This window comes from Chroicocephalus ridibundus, chromosome 4 (genome assembly GCF_963924245.1).
Source record: "Chroicocephalus ridibundus chromosome 4, bChrRid1.1, whole genome shotgun sequence".
Lineage (NCBI taxonomy): Eukaryota > Metazoa > Chordata > Aves > Charadriiformes > Laridae > Chroicocephalus > Chroicocephalus ridibundus.
This window is the reverse complement of record NC_086287.1, coordinates 75,337,968-75,354,570: the sequence shown is the minus strand read 5'-3', so window position 1 is coordinate 75,354,570 and position 16,603 is coordinate 75,337,968. Positions and strand designations below refer to the sequence as shown.

The 16,603-nt window shown below is 42.5% G+C and overlaps 1 protein-coding gene across 1 annotated transcript; it reads left to right on the top strand.

Moving 5' to 3' along the window:
• On the top strand, positions 1-14,182 carry DNAAF1 (dynein axonemal assembly factor 1). The gene is made up of 14 exons (XM_063334241.1): positions 1-210; positions 1,242-1,473; positions 1,810-1,947; positions 2,397-2,532; positions 5,059-5,150; positions 5,989-6,210; positions 7,017-7,183; positions 7,449-7,570; positions 8,134-8,348; positions 9,403-9,660; positions 10,260-10,369; positions 11,755-11,823; positions 12,905-13,256; positions 13,557-14,182. The coding sequence occupies exons 2-14, from the start codon at positions 1,338-1,340 to the stop codon at positions 13,652-13,654; spliced, it is 2,115 nt and encodes a 704-aa protein (XP_063190311.1). The 5' UTR covers positions 1-210; positions 1,242-1,337; the 3' UTR covers positions 13,655-14,182.
• The last annotated feature ends 2,421 nt before the right edge of the window (positions 14,183-16,603 follow it).

Genomic DNA, 16,603 nt, shown 5'->3' with positions numbered 1-16,603 from the left:
CGCGGCGTCGCCATGGCGACGGCGGCTGTTGGGGCCGTTGGGAGCGCGGCCGGGGACCCCAGCAGCGGGCGTCGGGTCTCTCCGCTCCGTCCCCCGCCGTTTGCGTCTCCTGCTGACCCGGAGGTACCGCGGTGAGGACAGGAGCGGCCGCCCACCCCGTGCGCCGGGGCTTGGGTCCGAACAGCCGGCCCAGCCCAGGTCTCGGGTCAGGTAAAGGGAGCTGGAGGTTTAACGGGAGATACCATGGAGTGGCTGGGGTTGGAAGGGACCTTAAAGCCCACCCAGTGCCACCCCCTGCCCTGGCCAGGGACACCTCCCACCACACCAGGTTGCTCCAAGCCCCGTCCAGCCTGGCCTTGAACCCCTCCAGGGATGGGGCAGCCACAGCTTCTCTGGGCAACCTGGGCCAGGGGCTCACCACCCTCACAGCAAACAATTTCTGCCTCAGATCTCAGCTAAATCTCCCCTCTTTCAGTTTCAAACCGTTCCCCCTCGTCCCATGGCTCCCCTCCCTGCTCCAGAGTCCCTCCCCATCTCTCCTGGAGCCCCTTTAGGGCCTGGCAGGGGCTGGAAGGTCTCCCCGGAGCCTTCTCTTCTCCAGGCTGAACCCCCCCAGCTCTCTCAGCCTGTCCTCCCAGCAGAGGGGCTCCAGCCCTCCCAGCATCTCCGGGGCCTCCTCTGGCCCCGCTCCAACAGCTCCGTGTCCTTCTGCTGTTGGTGCCCCAGCGCTGGAGGCAGCACTGCAGGGGGGTCTCACAGAGCGGAGCAGAGGGGCAGAATCCCCCCCTCGCCCTGCTGCCCACGCTGCTGGGGATGCAGCCCAGGCTGCGGGGGGGTTCCGGGCTGCCAGAGGACATTGCCGGGGCGTGATGAGCTTCTCATCCACCGACACCCCCAAGTCCTTCTCCTCAGGGCTGCTCTCCAGCCATTCCCTGCCCAGCCTGGATTTGTGCTTGGGATATAGCAGTGTGCTCTAGAACATGAGTCTTGCCTAGAGAGCTCCCAGGTGACAGCAGCAAAACATGCAGGGCTGAAATGTGAGGAGACTACAGCTCCTCTTGGGAGCCCACCGGGCTTGCAGTGAGGCAGGATGCAGGCTGTGCCTTGAACGGGCGTGATCACCGCGTCCTCAGCGTGCCAGCTTCAAAAGGGGAAAAAGTGACGCCCCAGTGAATAGCCCCAGGTTGCTGGCTGTGAGCTGGCTTCATCATTTACTCATACGTTTTTTTAATCTGTAACAGGTTCTCCTACTAAGGCCTTTACACATTTTGACTGGAAGTTGGATTGGAAGTCAAATACCAACTTGGATGATGTTTGTCTAAATCACATATCTTAAAATGCAGCCACAAAATGGAGACCCAGGCAAAGGCCTTGGAGGGGAGGTTACTGTGCAGGAGGTGTCAGGAGAGTCTGTGAATGACACCAGTAACAAAGCTACCCAAACACAAAATGAAGGCAGTTCTGTCAACACAGGTGAGCCCTTCCAGCTGGCTCCCTCGGGTGAATTTAGGGAACTTTAGTGAACATAAATTCTAGAAACCAAGTCTGTCGTTACTCCCCTGGATACAGTATGAATTTATTGTTTCTCCCACTGAAGTCACTGAAAGTCTTGCCATAACTGAAGATTACTCAATTGCTATCTTCTTGTGCTTTTTTATGTTTTTCTTTTCTGTTTCATTTTCTTCTTGCTGGAGAGATACTTTTTCCCATGTTGTAATCATACAGCTAGCGTGACCTCTAAATGTTTTAATTACAATCGTATTTAAATGAGCTGGTACAATCATTTTGTTTGTACTGTCTCTTTTTAAGTGTACGGACTAGAAGCGCAACTAGAAGGTCCAGAACAAGAATCTGAAGAGAAGAGTATTGAAAATGCAAGTAATCAAAGGCAGTCTAAAGACAGCTTGGAGTATAGCACTGGAGACCCCTTCCAACGAATGCAAAAGGGTAAATTTGTAGAGGATCTAGACTAACAAACAGTGCTGGAGATGACTCATACACCATTACTGTAGTCTCTTTACATGGAAAGTTAGTAGTCTTGTTAAACTCAAATTATTGTTAATTAAATGTAATCTATAGTAGCTGTCTAAGACCATAACAACATTGGTGCCAGTACTTTATTGTCACTGTATGTTATAATAATCTTAAGACTGGTGGGTACTACCTGACTTCCAGATCTAAAAAAAAAATATGCAAATTTCAACAATTTATTTTGCTACTAATTTTACTACTTTGCCTTCTAAAAAAGTTGATCCTTTCCATAAAAATGCCAGCAACGCTTCCTTCTTGAAATTCATATTCAAACGCTCTTCAATATTTCTCTAAAGTAATTGCCAACGTGATACTTTTTCCCCACCCATGCTGTTAAACTGCAGCTTGTTTTCTCATTTACAAAGATGTTAAAACTCAAGAGAAGGCCATAAACTGTATGTCCAGAGCAGATCAACAGAATGAACAAAAATCAGATGGTGATCACAAATCGGTAACCAGCTCATTCAGTCAAAGGACAGAAGAAAAGAGCGGCTGTGTAAGGTAACACATTGTTTGTTGATGTTTTCTATTTAAATCTTGGCATCACTGAAGTCAATGGGAGTTTTGCTACTCTACATGCTAATGTTAATTCAGGAGAATAATTTTGAAGATGAACTTGAGAATAATTGATAAATCAGAAATATTGGTGATATTTCCAGCATCTGTTCAGCCTTTTTTTTTATGTCCGCGGTAGCAAACTACGTTCTAACTACCTGATGTAGTCTATTTTATGGATCTGGAGAAAATTGTGCAAACGCTTGTGGTTGTCTTTTGTCAGTAGAATTGACCATTTTTCAGCATCGGTTCAGAGAATGCATTGTATTAATTCATCACAATGTAAATATTACAGTTGCCAAGATAATTTTTAGCAGAGGAAATCCAGAGGTACTTCAGATGGGTACCAATAAGGCACATCTCCTTTGTAAGATCTGGCTATGATTTTTGGTCCAGCCTAACCGGCATATGCTGCAATGGCTGTTAATTAATATGAAATGAGATTATGTTATTGGGAAGTTATGAAATGGGATTATTCTCGTGTTATCTCTGATTAAGCACGTTGCAAGCAAATAATAAAATTAAACCCCATATCTGGTACTGTTTAATAACTTTGTTGAAATCTGGTCACGTGGGCTTGTAATGGAGTGATATATAAGGAACAATGAATATTTACCCTCCATTCCTGTACCTGCGTGTTGGTGAAAATTCGCAAAGTTTACGTTGCTGCTACCGTTAACATAGCTGTGCTATTGGAGACAGTTACAGTCCTTCAAGGTCAAGGGAAAGCCTCTCACTGAGTTATCAGGAGGTAGGTTGGACTGCGCTTACCCAGAAAACTTCATTCTCCCGGGGTAATCAGCCTGGCACGCTTCAGAATTAAGTTCTTATGAAGAATGATGGCAGAGAGCAATAACTGCACATAAGATAGCGTTTTGAAGGAAAACATTTTATGATCCTATAAATTGCCCAAGGATGCTAATAATTTGATTAAACACCACTATAAATAGCACAATGAAAAACAATGGGATATACTGCACGTAGCTAGCGTACGATAATGTAGCTGGGCTGACAGCACAAGAAAACAGAAAAAATATTTTGCTCACAGTTTATAAATCTTTCATTCCTTCAGAGATTTATGTCAGGCATACAGGGCAGTTGCAGGCTGACAAACGTATTTCACATTGCCCCAGGAACTCTATTGACTAATTGACTATTACAGTTTTGTTCTTCAACAATACTGAGATTTTTAGTGTAGTAAGTAAATAAATCTAAAAGCAAATTCATTATGATAGGTTTAACTTTCATTGAAGTTAAAGTTAAGTTGAAGTTTCATTTTAACTTTCATTAACTGCCTTTACTCAAGTTTTTTTGTTATTTTGAAAATATCTTCATGCCAAGAAAATCTTAGTGTTACAGACCTTAGGCCTACAAATACTTATGACCACAAATGCAAAGTTCAATTTGTTAAGACGAAATTTAGAAGCAGAAGGTAATTTTGGATCATTTAACATTATACTTTACTTTAAGTGAGGGATATTTACTAGACATTTGATTCTGGAATTTTGTTTTACAGAATCTAATCTTTCTAAGCAGGAAGATACAGGTATTTTCAGCTTTGGAATGTTTTTGCTAAGTGTTTTCTTGATGGGTTCCCAAGTTTCTTGTCTGTAATGTTACTAAATTTTATGTAGCCCTGAACACCTTGCCTCCAAAATGAATGTTCTCTCCTGTCAATGTCCTGTCACTTCTTGCAAAGTCCCTGCTTGGGGACTACCAGCTCTATGAAACTGTTGACCCAGTGCTGGCACAGAGTCCCACATAATGGTATAAGTCACCCCATCAGCGGCTCTTTGCTGCCATCCATTTCTGTTTGCAGAGTTTTCAGGCCACCCATGTACTTTCTGATGGCTTCGGGGGTTTGCTGTCCAGCTGACTGCCCTGTGCAGCTGTGGCCTCGTTTGGCCGCTGTTGGCTGCCAGCCCAAGTGCTTTGCCCCTGCACCTCTGCTGTTTCACGCTGTAGCTCTCTGCCCAGTGCCTCTTGCTGAGTCCTCTGTCTCAGTGCTATTCCAGAGTCGGCATTTCATTAAAACATTAGGTTGATAACTGTTGATTTTTCTAGTCTGAGAAAAATGTTGCGTATTGGCTATGCCACCAAAGGTCCTGCACCAAAGCAGCAAGGATTGGAGCAAAGAACTGGAGAGGAAGGAACCAGAATCTAACATAGAACCATGCTGCTCTTTTCCAAGAAGATGGACTCTCTAGTTCCCTACCCGCTTTCCTACGTACTCTCTGTTTTTTAGCAGAAGAGCCTGGTAACTCACTTCCAACAGGTAGAAATGGAAAGCCACTCTAAAAAACTACTACTGCTTTTTTATTTGGAGTATAGCCTTGAAAGCTGTAGCTATTTCTCTTGCATAAAAGAGCTATTAATGATGTTGCGTTGAAATCTGTTAAAAAACCCAAAGATTTCAGAATGTGCACTGAAATGCATTTTTTGTTTTGCTTCTGCTTCCCGTTATTATTTTAGAATGACAAAAAAGATTCTGCGAGAAATCTGTAAACAGCAGAAATTATACTTGACCCCATACTTAAATGATACACTTTACTTACATTATAAAGGTAAGATGTGGATGTGACTGTTTAGATTTATCATTTATCAAGTGGTATTTTAGCTCAGCATCTATTTTACGTCTCACCGAAGTAAGGTATCTAATCATTCTTTTAAATTAGAAACATAATTTAATTTTACATACATTAGTGCAATTGTGAAACCAAATGAGTCAACATGAAGGTAGAAAAGTGAACTGATTATAGACCTAATTCACATTGTGGAGTCTTTCAAAGGATCAATAGGAATCAAGGGAAACTTTTTTTTTTTCTCCCCAAAACATTAGCTTCTAAGAAATGTCTTAAAATACTGGTCTAGGTTGCATTCAGAGGAAAATACTTGTATTTCTCAAATGTGTTTTTATAAAGAAGCTGTTTTCCAGCTTTGGGGACTTTTTACTGCCAAATAAAAATGGTCAGGAAGGAAACAAACAGTAAAGACTCGCCGCATGTTCTCAAATGCTACTGAAAGTAAAAGAAGTTGCTAGAATGAACATGGATTGTCCTCTTATGATCTTTGAGCAGGTTTTTGGATGATACGGTTAGCTGGTTCAGGTTAGCATAAGAATTGTTTTAAATAAATAGCACATGCTAAATCTACCTTCTACCTTTGGCCTTGGTTTTGCTATTTTCTCAATATGTACGAGGTATAGACCGGAACAGGTACCTATATGGTTTTGCCCTTTATGAGCCAGGTACTGTATCATTAATTCAGTGGAAATATTGGCAGCAACTTGAGTACAAGTGTTCTCACAGGCTCTTTTCAGTAGCAGTGGTTTAATGAAATGTACTCTTCCAAAGACTTGTTTTCAGCCAATGCAATTTAATTTTAAAACATCTTTTTCTGCAGGATTTGACCGCCTGGAAAATCTTGAAGAGTATACTGGATTGAAGTGTTTATGGCTGGAATGCAATGGCTTAACGAAAATTGAGAATTTGGAGGCTCTGACAGAGTTGCGTTGCCTCTACTTGCAACTCAATTTGATTAGCAAAATTGAAAACCTTGAACCCTTACAAAAGCTGGATTCCCTCAATATCAGTAACAACTACGTTAAGACCATTGAGAATCTCTGTAAGAACTGTTGGTGCAACATGGTTTAACCTATAATGAGTCCATATGCCTAAGCTTTGACTAAGTTAAGCTATTATTAGTGGCAGTAGTTGCAACGGGTTTTTTAATTCATGTTAGAATTTTGCACAATCTCCCATATCAAAGTCCACAAGGCTTCTGATGAAGAGTTAAACCTATGTATTTTGCAATAGGTGAGAATACAGAAAAGACATAGTAATTACTTTCACGTGATACCTAGGACAATTAAGTAGTTTTTCCTCACTTCTTAATACCATCTCAGTACTTACCTGCATTGCAGACAGGCTGACAATCCAGTTTTCAGCATTCACTTTGCAGTCAAGATGCGCTTTGGCAGTTACAGACGCGATTACGAAATCTTTTATGTCTGTTAAAGGATTCATTCCATCTTCAGCAGAAAATAAAAAAGAATTCCTCTACATTATCAATGGTAGATGTTAGATGTAGAACTCTCTAGTACAATACTCTTGTATTCCAAGTCACCCACCCTCAATAAATTATACCGGTCAATCTTCCTTGAGAATACAAGCTCTTGCTTTTGTGTAACTGACTAGTTTGAAAGGTGAATTAAAAACAACCACCATCCTAAAGCCAAAGAACTATTTTTCCTGGGGTGAAGAAAGCAGCTTTGGAGCCTTAGCCAAAACATACATAGAGTAGAATAAAAAATTTAGGCAAAAAGCTCCCAATTCAATAGAAACAATTATTTTGACAATGCAGTTTTCTACTTGCTCCAGAAAATCCTCCGTGAAGCAACGACTCTTACCTTTCCCCTCGTTGTCCGACAGCTTGTCTGAAAGTCCTGCAGACTCTACAGATCGCTCACAATAAGTTACAAGTGGTGGAAGACATACAGCACTTGCAAGAGTGTCTGAGTATTTCTGTCCTCGATCTTTCCCACAACAATCTAAGTGATCCAAATGTTATAACTATTCTGGAGACCATGCCTAATTTGGTAAGCTGAACATAGCTGGGGGTTTGTATCATGTAGGTGGGTGACTCCCATTAAATGGTTTTGTCGCGTGGTCCAGGGCACAATAGGTATCGGTCTAAAAGAAATGTTATTAAACATTATTTGTTTGGGGGTTTTTTCTAGATTACCTGTAACACCCAGGATGTTTTATTCACTTCTTGGTTTTGAAATGATAGGGAAAGAGCATATCCAGATTGGGGTATTTTTTGCTGCTTGACTTTAAAAATTGTTTCCCTTGTTTCTCTAGCGTGTGCTGAATTTGATGGGAAACCAAGTGGTAAAGAAAATTGCTAATTATAGAAAAACACTTATTGTTCGACTAAAACAACTGACATACCTGGATGACAGACCAGTTTTCCCAAAGGACAGGTAAGAAACAGAGGCATCTTCTTTACCTTTACACAGTACTAAAGCTCAAATGCTAATGAGCACTCACCCATGTTTTGTCACAGAAGAAAAGGAAGATTGACTGGTATAATTTATTGAGGGTGGGTGACTTGGAATACAAGAGTATTGTACTACAGAGTTCTACATCTAACATACCTAGGAAAAAACCCATCTATTTTTTAACATGAGAATTAATTCTTGAACAGAGTTGTTTTACGCTAAGTCTGTAGACCAGGGGCAAATCCTGATTTCAACAGAAGCTGAACGAGCGTCTGGGAAAGCAGAGCCAAGATGAGCACTCCTGGCAGATCTCTGGTGGTGTAGTCACCTGCATTTGGATATCTTGGTTCTTTTGTTGCAGTTCCGCGTAAAAGATACGATACATGTGCATCCCTGTTGTGTAAGAGATTGTCATTGATGTATGCTTTTTTTTTTTTTAACCCTTGCAGCTATTTTATGCTGTTGCAAGCTATTTTAAATTTCTCTTTTATTACAAAGATGGGGTTTTATAGCTATATTACGGTGAGCTTTTGTGTTTTCATTAGAGCCTGTGCAGAAGCCTGGGCTGTTGGAGGGCTTGAAGCTGAGAAAGCAGAAAGGGAAAAATGGGAAACCAGAGAGAGAAAAAAAATCCAAGATAGTATCGATGCTTTAGCAGCAATCAGGCAAAAAGCAGAGGAAAAGAAAAGACAAAAGTCTGTGAAAGAAAGAGATGAAAGTGCAAAACGTGGAAATGGAGGTGCAACAGACATCCTAGAAGGTTTGTTGTTACTGTTTTGAAAGATGGCTGTGTCTGCTTCAATTTGAATGTTTAAAATAAATGAATAGTTCCCGAATGTTCAGAAGCAGGCTGATGCGATTTTTGGAATATGTTTATGAATCTTCTTTTCCCATACTAAGTACTTTATTAATCTTATTGTATCTTAGATTAACCACAATGATTTTAAGCAATCATCTCCCTTCTCACTGCTGATGAAACAGAAAAACAAAAAACTACTTTTTGTCCCAGCATTTCAAGCTCTTGTGCCCTTTAGCAGAGCAACCAGATGCTGGTCAGGGTTCCAGCAGGCGTTCATGGGTGGAGGCAAGCAATTACACCCCAGCGGTGATACTTCCCCAAGATGCAGAACAGGGCTGGCTTCAGTAGGCGTGTGGGCTCCAGTAAGTCCCAGTGCTAACCGCCTCACCAGTCCCCATCCAGGCACCTCTCCGCCGCTGCGTTCACCAACAGTAAGAGCTTCAGCCTAGAGCCGGCAGCAGTGGTAACACAGGCAGTAAAAAGGTCTTTAATGATTTGCTTCACTTACTGCCCTTTTTTATGCCACAAATTCTCCAGTCACATTATTCGGGGAGGCATACATTTACTGCCAGTAATAGGTCCCAACCTCACCTTTCTAGAGAAGTATGTGTGTTTCAGGATAAATAGGATTGAAGGCAAATAAGGCAGTGCTGCAGTGCAGAGTAACTGCAGCGTTTGTCACTGATCCATCAAAATGCTCAAACATATACTTAAATATGTAGTCACCTGTGAGTCTTCTCAAAGTTATCTATAGATGCCAGACGATTATTTACTATAGTGTTTTCCCTCGATGAGTTTTTTTGCTTGGGAACTGTGTTTGCTGGGGAGTTGGGACGGGGAAACCCACAACATTGCTGCGGTCTTGGGAGGACTGCTGGCTGATCCATGAATAGCTGCTCAAAGTAGGAGCTTCTGATGCATATTTTAGGCCAAACTATTAAGATCACATAGTAAAGTTTGGATATTTAGAATGAGTAACTCAGCAGCTGTAATGAACATGTTTCTTCTGTACTAGCACCAACAAATTCATATGACAGTGATGGAAATTCTAATGCATCAGAGACTTCAAATATAGCAGAAAAGGAAGAAACTCAAGAGAAGAATGAGAAACTTAGAAATGAAAATTATGATGCTCGTGATGAAGTGACAACACTTCTACCAAATAGGGAAGATGACACAGATTTCCCATCTGGAAATATTCCTGCTAGGATTCAAGAGGATGCACAAGAATCAGACTCTTACAAATACTCAAACTTCAACAAGATGACAGACGGTAATGTACACAGCGAAGAATCAAACCAAACTGAGGAAGCAGAGACGATGAGCCGAGCTCTGTCTTAGTGTAGCACCGCCTCTGCCGTGATTCAGTCCAACTGATTCATAGATAAGAACTTTGCATTAGATTTCCACAGTGACTACTTGAAAATCAAGTAATACTGGATAAAATATTCTTTAAATACAACAAACAAAAAAAATGTGGAGGGCTTAACCTGCAACTTCTGCTACTTAAAGTGGAATTCCACTTCTCCTACGTCCCAGGTTTAGTGCCAGGACAGGAGAGCTTACAGGCTTCCATTGCTCCCACAGAAACTGTGGGGTCTGTCTGCCAGCAGAAGCTGGACGTCACTCTAGAGGTGGTTTTTGTGCCTTCACAGGTGGAAGAATGCTTTTGTAGATTTGTGAAATATGTTATCGCAAAATGCAAATACTAATGTATACAATGTAAGGGAGACCAAGAATATGATGGAAAGCTGTGAATTCTGCAGTGGTAGCCGGGTCCCCAGCAGTTTGGTTCTGCAGTGCTTGCTGTTGCCATAGAGAAAGTCTTTTATTCAGTTAGTTCTCTGCATCTGACTACTGTTTATTCTATAGATCTAGCAAGAGACAAGGCAGTTACTGAAAAGGCCATGCTTCCGGAACTGGATGAATATGCTGAAATTGAACAGATCAAAATGGAGACACCGGAGAAACTTTATCTTGATGTATGTATTGGATTCAGATTTTGGGAAGGTCAGGGTGGGTATTGTCTGCTCCCAAATGAATTCTTGTAACATCCTGGCTAATAAAACTATATGGCCAGGTTTCTAAAAATGGTCTACTATTAGGAAAAGTAAAAGGAAAGAAAGAAAAAAACCCCAAAAGTAAAGTTGTAGGGGTATTTCTTCTCTCCAGTGCAGCACGTTTAAAGAATTTACCACTGCTTCCAAAGTTTATTTTGTCCTTTGGCCATAAATCACCTGAAGTTGACCTTCTATCTCTGTGATATCTCAGAGGGCTCTCATTTAAAAAACAGAAATCACAACAAAAAGAATCTAATGGATACATGCGTCCTCATAGGCAAAACTCAAATGAAATATGCAGCTAAAAATGTGAACTGTTGCAGAAAAAGTACGAGGAAGAAATAGCCACCCAGTCACTGTAAATGTTAGCTAGCAGCAGCAGATATTATAAATTCATTCTCAAAATAGAACTTTTAGGAATATTTCCAGGAAAAGCAGAACGTGCATTATTCAGGTATATAATTAGCAATTTATATATTTAATACAGTCTTTATTATCTAAGATTTCTATCTATTGATGCAAACATTTAAACATGTTTAACCACATTTAACCATGAGGACGACATGGGTGATAGCAGTGAAAAATACAGCAAATACATGGCACCGCAGCACGCTCCTTTGCCCAAACTTTAACGCAGTCCAAAAGGAACTCTTCAGCATACGTGCATGGACTGGCTTTTCACACATAAAAAGTGTGACTATTCTAATTCTACAGAAGCAAAAACCAAACCCAAATCACACGCTAATACACATTTCAGTGTTCTATGCTACTTCGTTCTCCAAATGACACTTAGTAATGGAAAGAGCTTCTCCCAACACCCTCCAATACTTACGCTATTGCAGATTTTCCAAGGAGGCTTAGCGCTGACATAGCAGGGAACAGCCGTGACGATGCCAATGGAGAGAAGCTCTGGAGCAGCACCGTCCTCTTTATTCACATCCTGGAGTCCGTAGATACTCTCAGTAGTAATATAAGGGAGAAAAGTGGAGGAGGATTTGTAATGCGGTGGTTATGACATCCCTCTATCAAGCAGAAACAAGCCCATGTTGCTGCACATGCCTGGGTGGTGTTTGAACTACATTCTCTGTACCTAAACCAGGATCACTTTTAGCAAGCGATTTTGGATTGATCTGCAAATGCGCCCTGCTGATTGGAACAAGACTGACAGCTTTCCTGTTGACATCAGATTCCACCCATTAGCATTAGTCTCAAATCTTCATTTGTACATTTCTAATGCTATTCTTACAAACCTGTGTGCCTTCAGAGTCCCTTTTCCCACTGATGAATCATCTTGTGCTTGTCCTCAGGAACTGCCCGATTTAGAAGATATAGATGTAAGTGAATTTCCCCCAGAAGAGGAAATCTTTGCTCAAAAGGTAAGATTCTTACTAATTCTAGTGATGAAGCTTGCCTAAACACATTTACAAATGTTTTGCAAAATGAGGATAATCATCTAAGTTGTGACATGCTGTTTTGGGAAATACAATCGGTTATGCACTTATAAACTAAAATGGATGTTTCAGCGGATCTTCTCTATCCACTTGTAACTCCTTTTTTAATTTGATTTTTTATATTATTGCATTGCAAAAATAGGAGAATGAAAAACCTAAGATCAAGCAATGCAGCAGTTAAATAAGATTAATTTCTTGGTAGCATGTAGTGTTTTAATGAAGATTGCTCTTAAAATGTACTTTACCAGTACTAATACGCTGCAAAGGACTGAATAGATAGTACAAATCACCTACTGCTGAATAAAATCAGACTTTTCAACTGAAAACACAGGGAGACTGAAACTCCTCTGCTCCACCTGGGGCTGGTCAGATACAGGCCCACACCAGTGTTGTGCTCGGACTGATCTGCTAGGCAAAAACCTAGAAGCAGAAACAAGAGGAAAAAGAAAACGACAGAGATTAAAAGCCCGGCTCCAATTCTAATGCTGATGTAGACTCCTCCTTGCCTTGCTGGAGCCAGAGACTGATGCAGTACGTGTTTTCACAAGTCCCTCCAAGATAACGCAAACCTTTCCTACAGTCAGTGTAAGGCCCGGGATTTATTCACTCTTTTGGCCACAGACTCCTAACAGCGTTGCAAAATGCCTTGGCCAGCAAAGCCTACAATTAAGATAAGGGAACAAAGAGGATTATTGAAAGAGTATGTGTTAGCAGCTCTCACGCTCCAAAGGGTGTTCAGTTCTTAACAAGACGAAGAAGCCCACGCATTGCTGAAATTCGTCTGCTTTTTATGAACTGGTAATAGTCTATGATCAGTTCGTCGCTGGTGCCCCGAGATTTGTCCACAAAGAAGCAGAGCTATGGGTATGAAGCACATCCCATACCTTTTGGGAGAACAGCACGGCAAAGCCGACAGCTGTTACGTGGAGCCAGGAGATAGTTACCCACCTTTTTGCTTTTACATCTAGAGTAACATATTTTCAATTGTTTTCTACCTTTATGGCAGGAATGTCACCCAAAGATTGAAATAATTTCTGAAATGGCAAATGACAGCGATTCTGCATTAGAGGAAAACAATAAAAGCATGTTTGAGAATTCAGTAGGAGAAGAAATTTCAACAGCAATTTTTTCAAATGCGCGTAAGATACATAAAGAGCATGAAAAGGAGCACTTAAGGCCCCTTGTTGAAAGCTTCGTCACAGAGCCTGCTAATCCACACAGATACCTGGAGATCGTACATAGACAAGCAACCCCCTCAAAACCCTTGATACAAGAGGTAGTCACTGAACCCGAGGGTAATCTGCTGTTGTCACCCGTCTGCGATCGACCAGGTGGCTCAAGCCCATGGGAAGGGGACGGTAAGATTACAGTGACATAATTAACCACAGAGGAAAAGGTGGGTGGCACATTCACAGTGACAGTTCAGCTCTTGTTGAAAACATTTTTGATCCACTTTTAGTTAACAATCACTTCTTCCTTTTATTTATGTGGGAACGCTAATAAATTAGGAATTAAAATGCTATTTTCTGTTTTTCCATACAGAAGTTCTTGCTGAGTTTTATTTAAATGGTTTTTAAAGATTGGGCTCTACATTTCTTTTTCCAGTATTAAAGACCACTGGTGAGTTTCATTTGCCTTTTGCCTTCATGCTTTAACAGGGAAAGGCAGTGATGGGGAAATGGTGTGCCTGGCCGAGGGCGAAGGACGGCCTCACGAAGCACAAGGTGAGAAGGACCCTGAGAGCGAATTAGATTAAAAAAAATACAGACCAAATCCGGAGCACAGTGCCTGGCTGATTGCATGCGGTTATGCTCAAAATGCAGAGTTCAGCACCGGGACCCTTAGTTAAAGCTGACGTAACACTTACTGAGGTATAAAAACCCACCACCTTCAGGCGGGGGGAGGCTGCTGTGGCCTCCAGCATCCCCCCCTGAGGGCAGAGCCTGTGGCTGCGTCAGCGTGAGAAAAGCCCGCAGCCCTCTATGACCCGCAGGGAGCCAGCGCCCGTGGCCCCACTGCCAAACCTGCTGGGGGTCCCTCGGCTCCAAGCTCTTCGGGGCAGCTGGCAGCGTTCGCTGCCTTTGAAAGCGAGGGCACTACTGTTTTAACGTTAAATTCCACTCTCTCATGTCATTTTTCCCCTTGCATCCTTCTAGAAATTACTCAGTTAAATGTTTATATCTTTGGGTTTCATTACATACATAATGAAATGTAGTTTCAGTCCATAATGCAACATGTTTCTGTCATTTGGGCTAAATAAAGATTCTACCTGTAGCCAAATATATTTTAACTTGTATCATCTCCTTACAAATGTATGGCATATCAGACAGACTTCAACGACAAATGGAGATTGCTTCTTAAGAGGGTATTTTACAGATCTGATATTCATAGACATTATGATTCTTTATGCAAAAATAGATGCAGGAATAGTGTCCGTGCACGGAAAACACAGTTTTACCTTTCAGGGCAGTCTGTGATGAAACGTAAACTTAGCTCTGCCATTTTCATCCTTTTTCCTTGTGAGAAGTGTCTCAGGATCCCGATTTCGAATATAACAGAAAACTAAATTGGTCAGTAGTGGCAGAAAGACAGCCTTGGCGTAACAAGCTGCCCAAAGGAATTCTTCCATTGGCTTCTCGTTTACATCACAGCGGTATCTTGTGCCAAAGTGAAACAGAAGATAACAGCAGGGATGCCCCAGCCGGGTTCTCTCTTCTTCCCTTTCCCCTTCCCCGGGCCTTCTCCCCTTTCTGAGCTGGAGAATAAAACGAGGCGGTGGAGGCTGCTGGAGAGCAGCCCAACCGCAAAAAGGGTTGGGGGAAACGGACAACTCTTGGCCAATTCTGCCGAGGCATTAACGGCTCTCATTTGCTTCACACGGATGCGGCTGTGCTAGGCAGGCAGAAAACAATTGTACGCTGCTTAAGCGCCACATAAAAGCATCGGCCTCATCGGCGACGGCTGATGCTGTTTTTGCGGCATAGCCACCCAGCGCAGTGGCAGCAGCAGAAGGCAGGCTTTAGGTGACCTCGCCCCACTAATCATACCCAAATTTAGGTGGATGTCTTTTTTCATATTTCTATAAATCCCTAATAATTTGTAATAAATAAAATTGCACCGGCCCCGTACGTGTGCACATTTAAAGAAAAAAAAATTACTAGGGACTTGTTGAAAAGCTGTATTTCCAATTAGCTGGGTTTAGGTGCCATCTGGTGGTAAAAGAACCCGTCCTAACTAGAATGCAAAATCATCGTAAGAGCTCTCAGGGGAAACAACACGATTGCTTTAAACTCCAGCCACTGTCCGTGAGTGAAAACACACTGGTAAAACCCTTGGCCTCCAGGACAGAGCAGGAGCAAATTTAAAAAAGTAATTCTAAGAGTGAAGTTTGAGCTCTATTGTCACTAAAAGCAAGAAAAAAAAAAAAATTAAAAAAAAGTGAGTCAAGAACTATCGATTCTTTGACTCTGATCCTGACGGTACCTGACATCCTCACACCGCCCAGCGTTTCAGTTTGAAGACCTCGGCTGCTGCCTGAGCTGTGTTTAATCGCCCTATTTTACAGGCCAGATCTCTCCCGTTTAGCGGCGCTGAGCACAGCCACCAGTGGTACCCACGTTATCTCACTGGGGCATCTTCCTGGGGGCTCTTCACTTGAGCAGGACTTGGGAAGGAGGGAAAGAGAAAGGGGTAGGCGAAAGTAGTGAGAGGAATGCCAGAGCAGGACTAAATGAGAAAAAAGAAACGTATTTAATTAGTGTTTTCTGTAAAACTTTACAAATGTACAGCATAGTGCAAAAAACGCAGTGTCAGCACATCACCTTCAAGTAAAATTAACAATGTAAAAAGCCAAGGAACGCAAGCTTGCTTCCTCCCAGGAGCGGCTCCCGAATACTGTTCCTGCCGGTTCCTCTCTCACCATCAAGCTCCAATCTCATGGTTACAGCAGAGCAAAAAGCCTAAAGGAAAACCCAAGAACCATCCCAAGCGGCTGCGCGCAGCGGGGGCAATCTGCTGCCGGCACGAGAAAAACTGGCGCAGCCTGAGAAGACGGCGCCGGGCACCCTGGGTGGTTGAGCTGCACTTTTGTCTGCTTGCAAGGAGCTCTGCTGGGATGGCTCGTTCTTCAACCCCAACGAGACAATGCAGGAGGACACCGAAGCGTATGTTTGACCCCGAGCGTGTGACAGGCTTCATGAAAACACGGGAAAGCTACTCAGGAGCTTGAAGTTAGGCACGTGCTTAAAGACCTTATTGGATCGATACATTCAGTGTTAACGAGAAGGCAATCTCGCGTGTGAAGGTTCAGAGAAGGATGCAAATCTTCAAGGGGGATAACACACGTGTTGTCAGGTGATAGCAGACAGTTTTCAGTTACCCAGGAGAAAAGAGGGAAAGAGAGTGCAACTCAATGACTTCCCATCGCTGGAAATGACAAAATACAGTGGGAAATGGGCTGATCTGGGTGGACTTTCTAAGCACAAATCCATCAAAAAGGAAAACCTTGTCCATGACACACTCAAGCACATCATCTAAATACCAGGCCAATGGGGGCTGCCAGAATTTTCCCCTCAGTCCTGAACACAAAACCAGCGTCTGGCATTAATTCCGAAGCGCTCCCAACCTCGCTTCTGCAAAGACGGCGCCACCAAGGCGGTGACGGAGCTGCCAGCACACAGTGGTCGGCTGGAAAAAAAATGTGCTC

Bases quoted from the DNA above. Each gene is read 5' to 3' on its own strand.
- DNAAF1 (XM_063334241.1), top strand. From the start codon at position 1,338: ATGCAGCCACAAAATGGAGACCCAGGCAAAGGCCTTGGAGGGGAGGTT. The intron at 1,948-2,396 runs GTAAATTTGTAG...TCATTTACAAAG, and splicing joins CTTCCAACGAATGCAAAAGG to ATGTTAAAACTCAAGAGAAG. The intron at 13,257-13,556 runs GTAAGATTACAG...ATGCTTTAACAG, and splicing joins AAGCCCATGGGAAGGGGACG to GGAAAGGCAGTGATGGGGAA.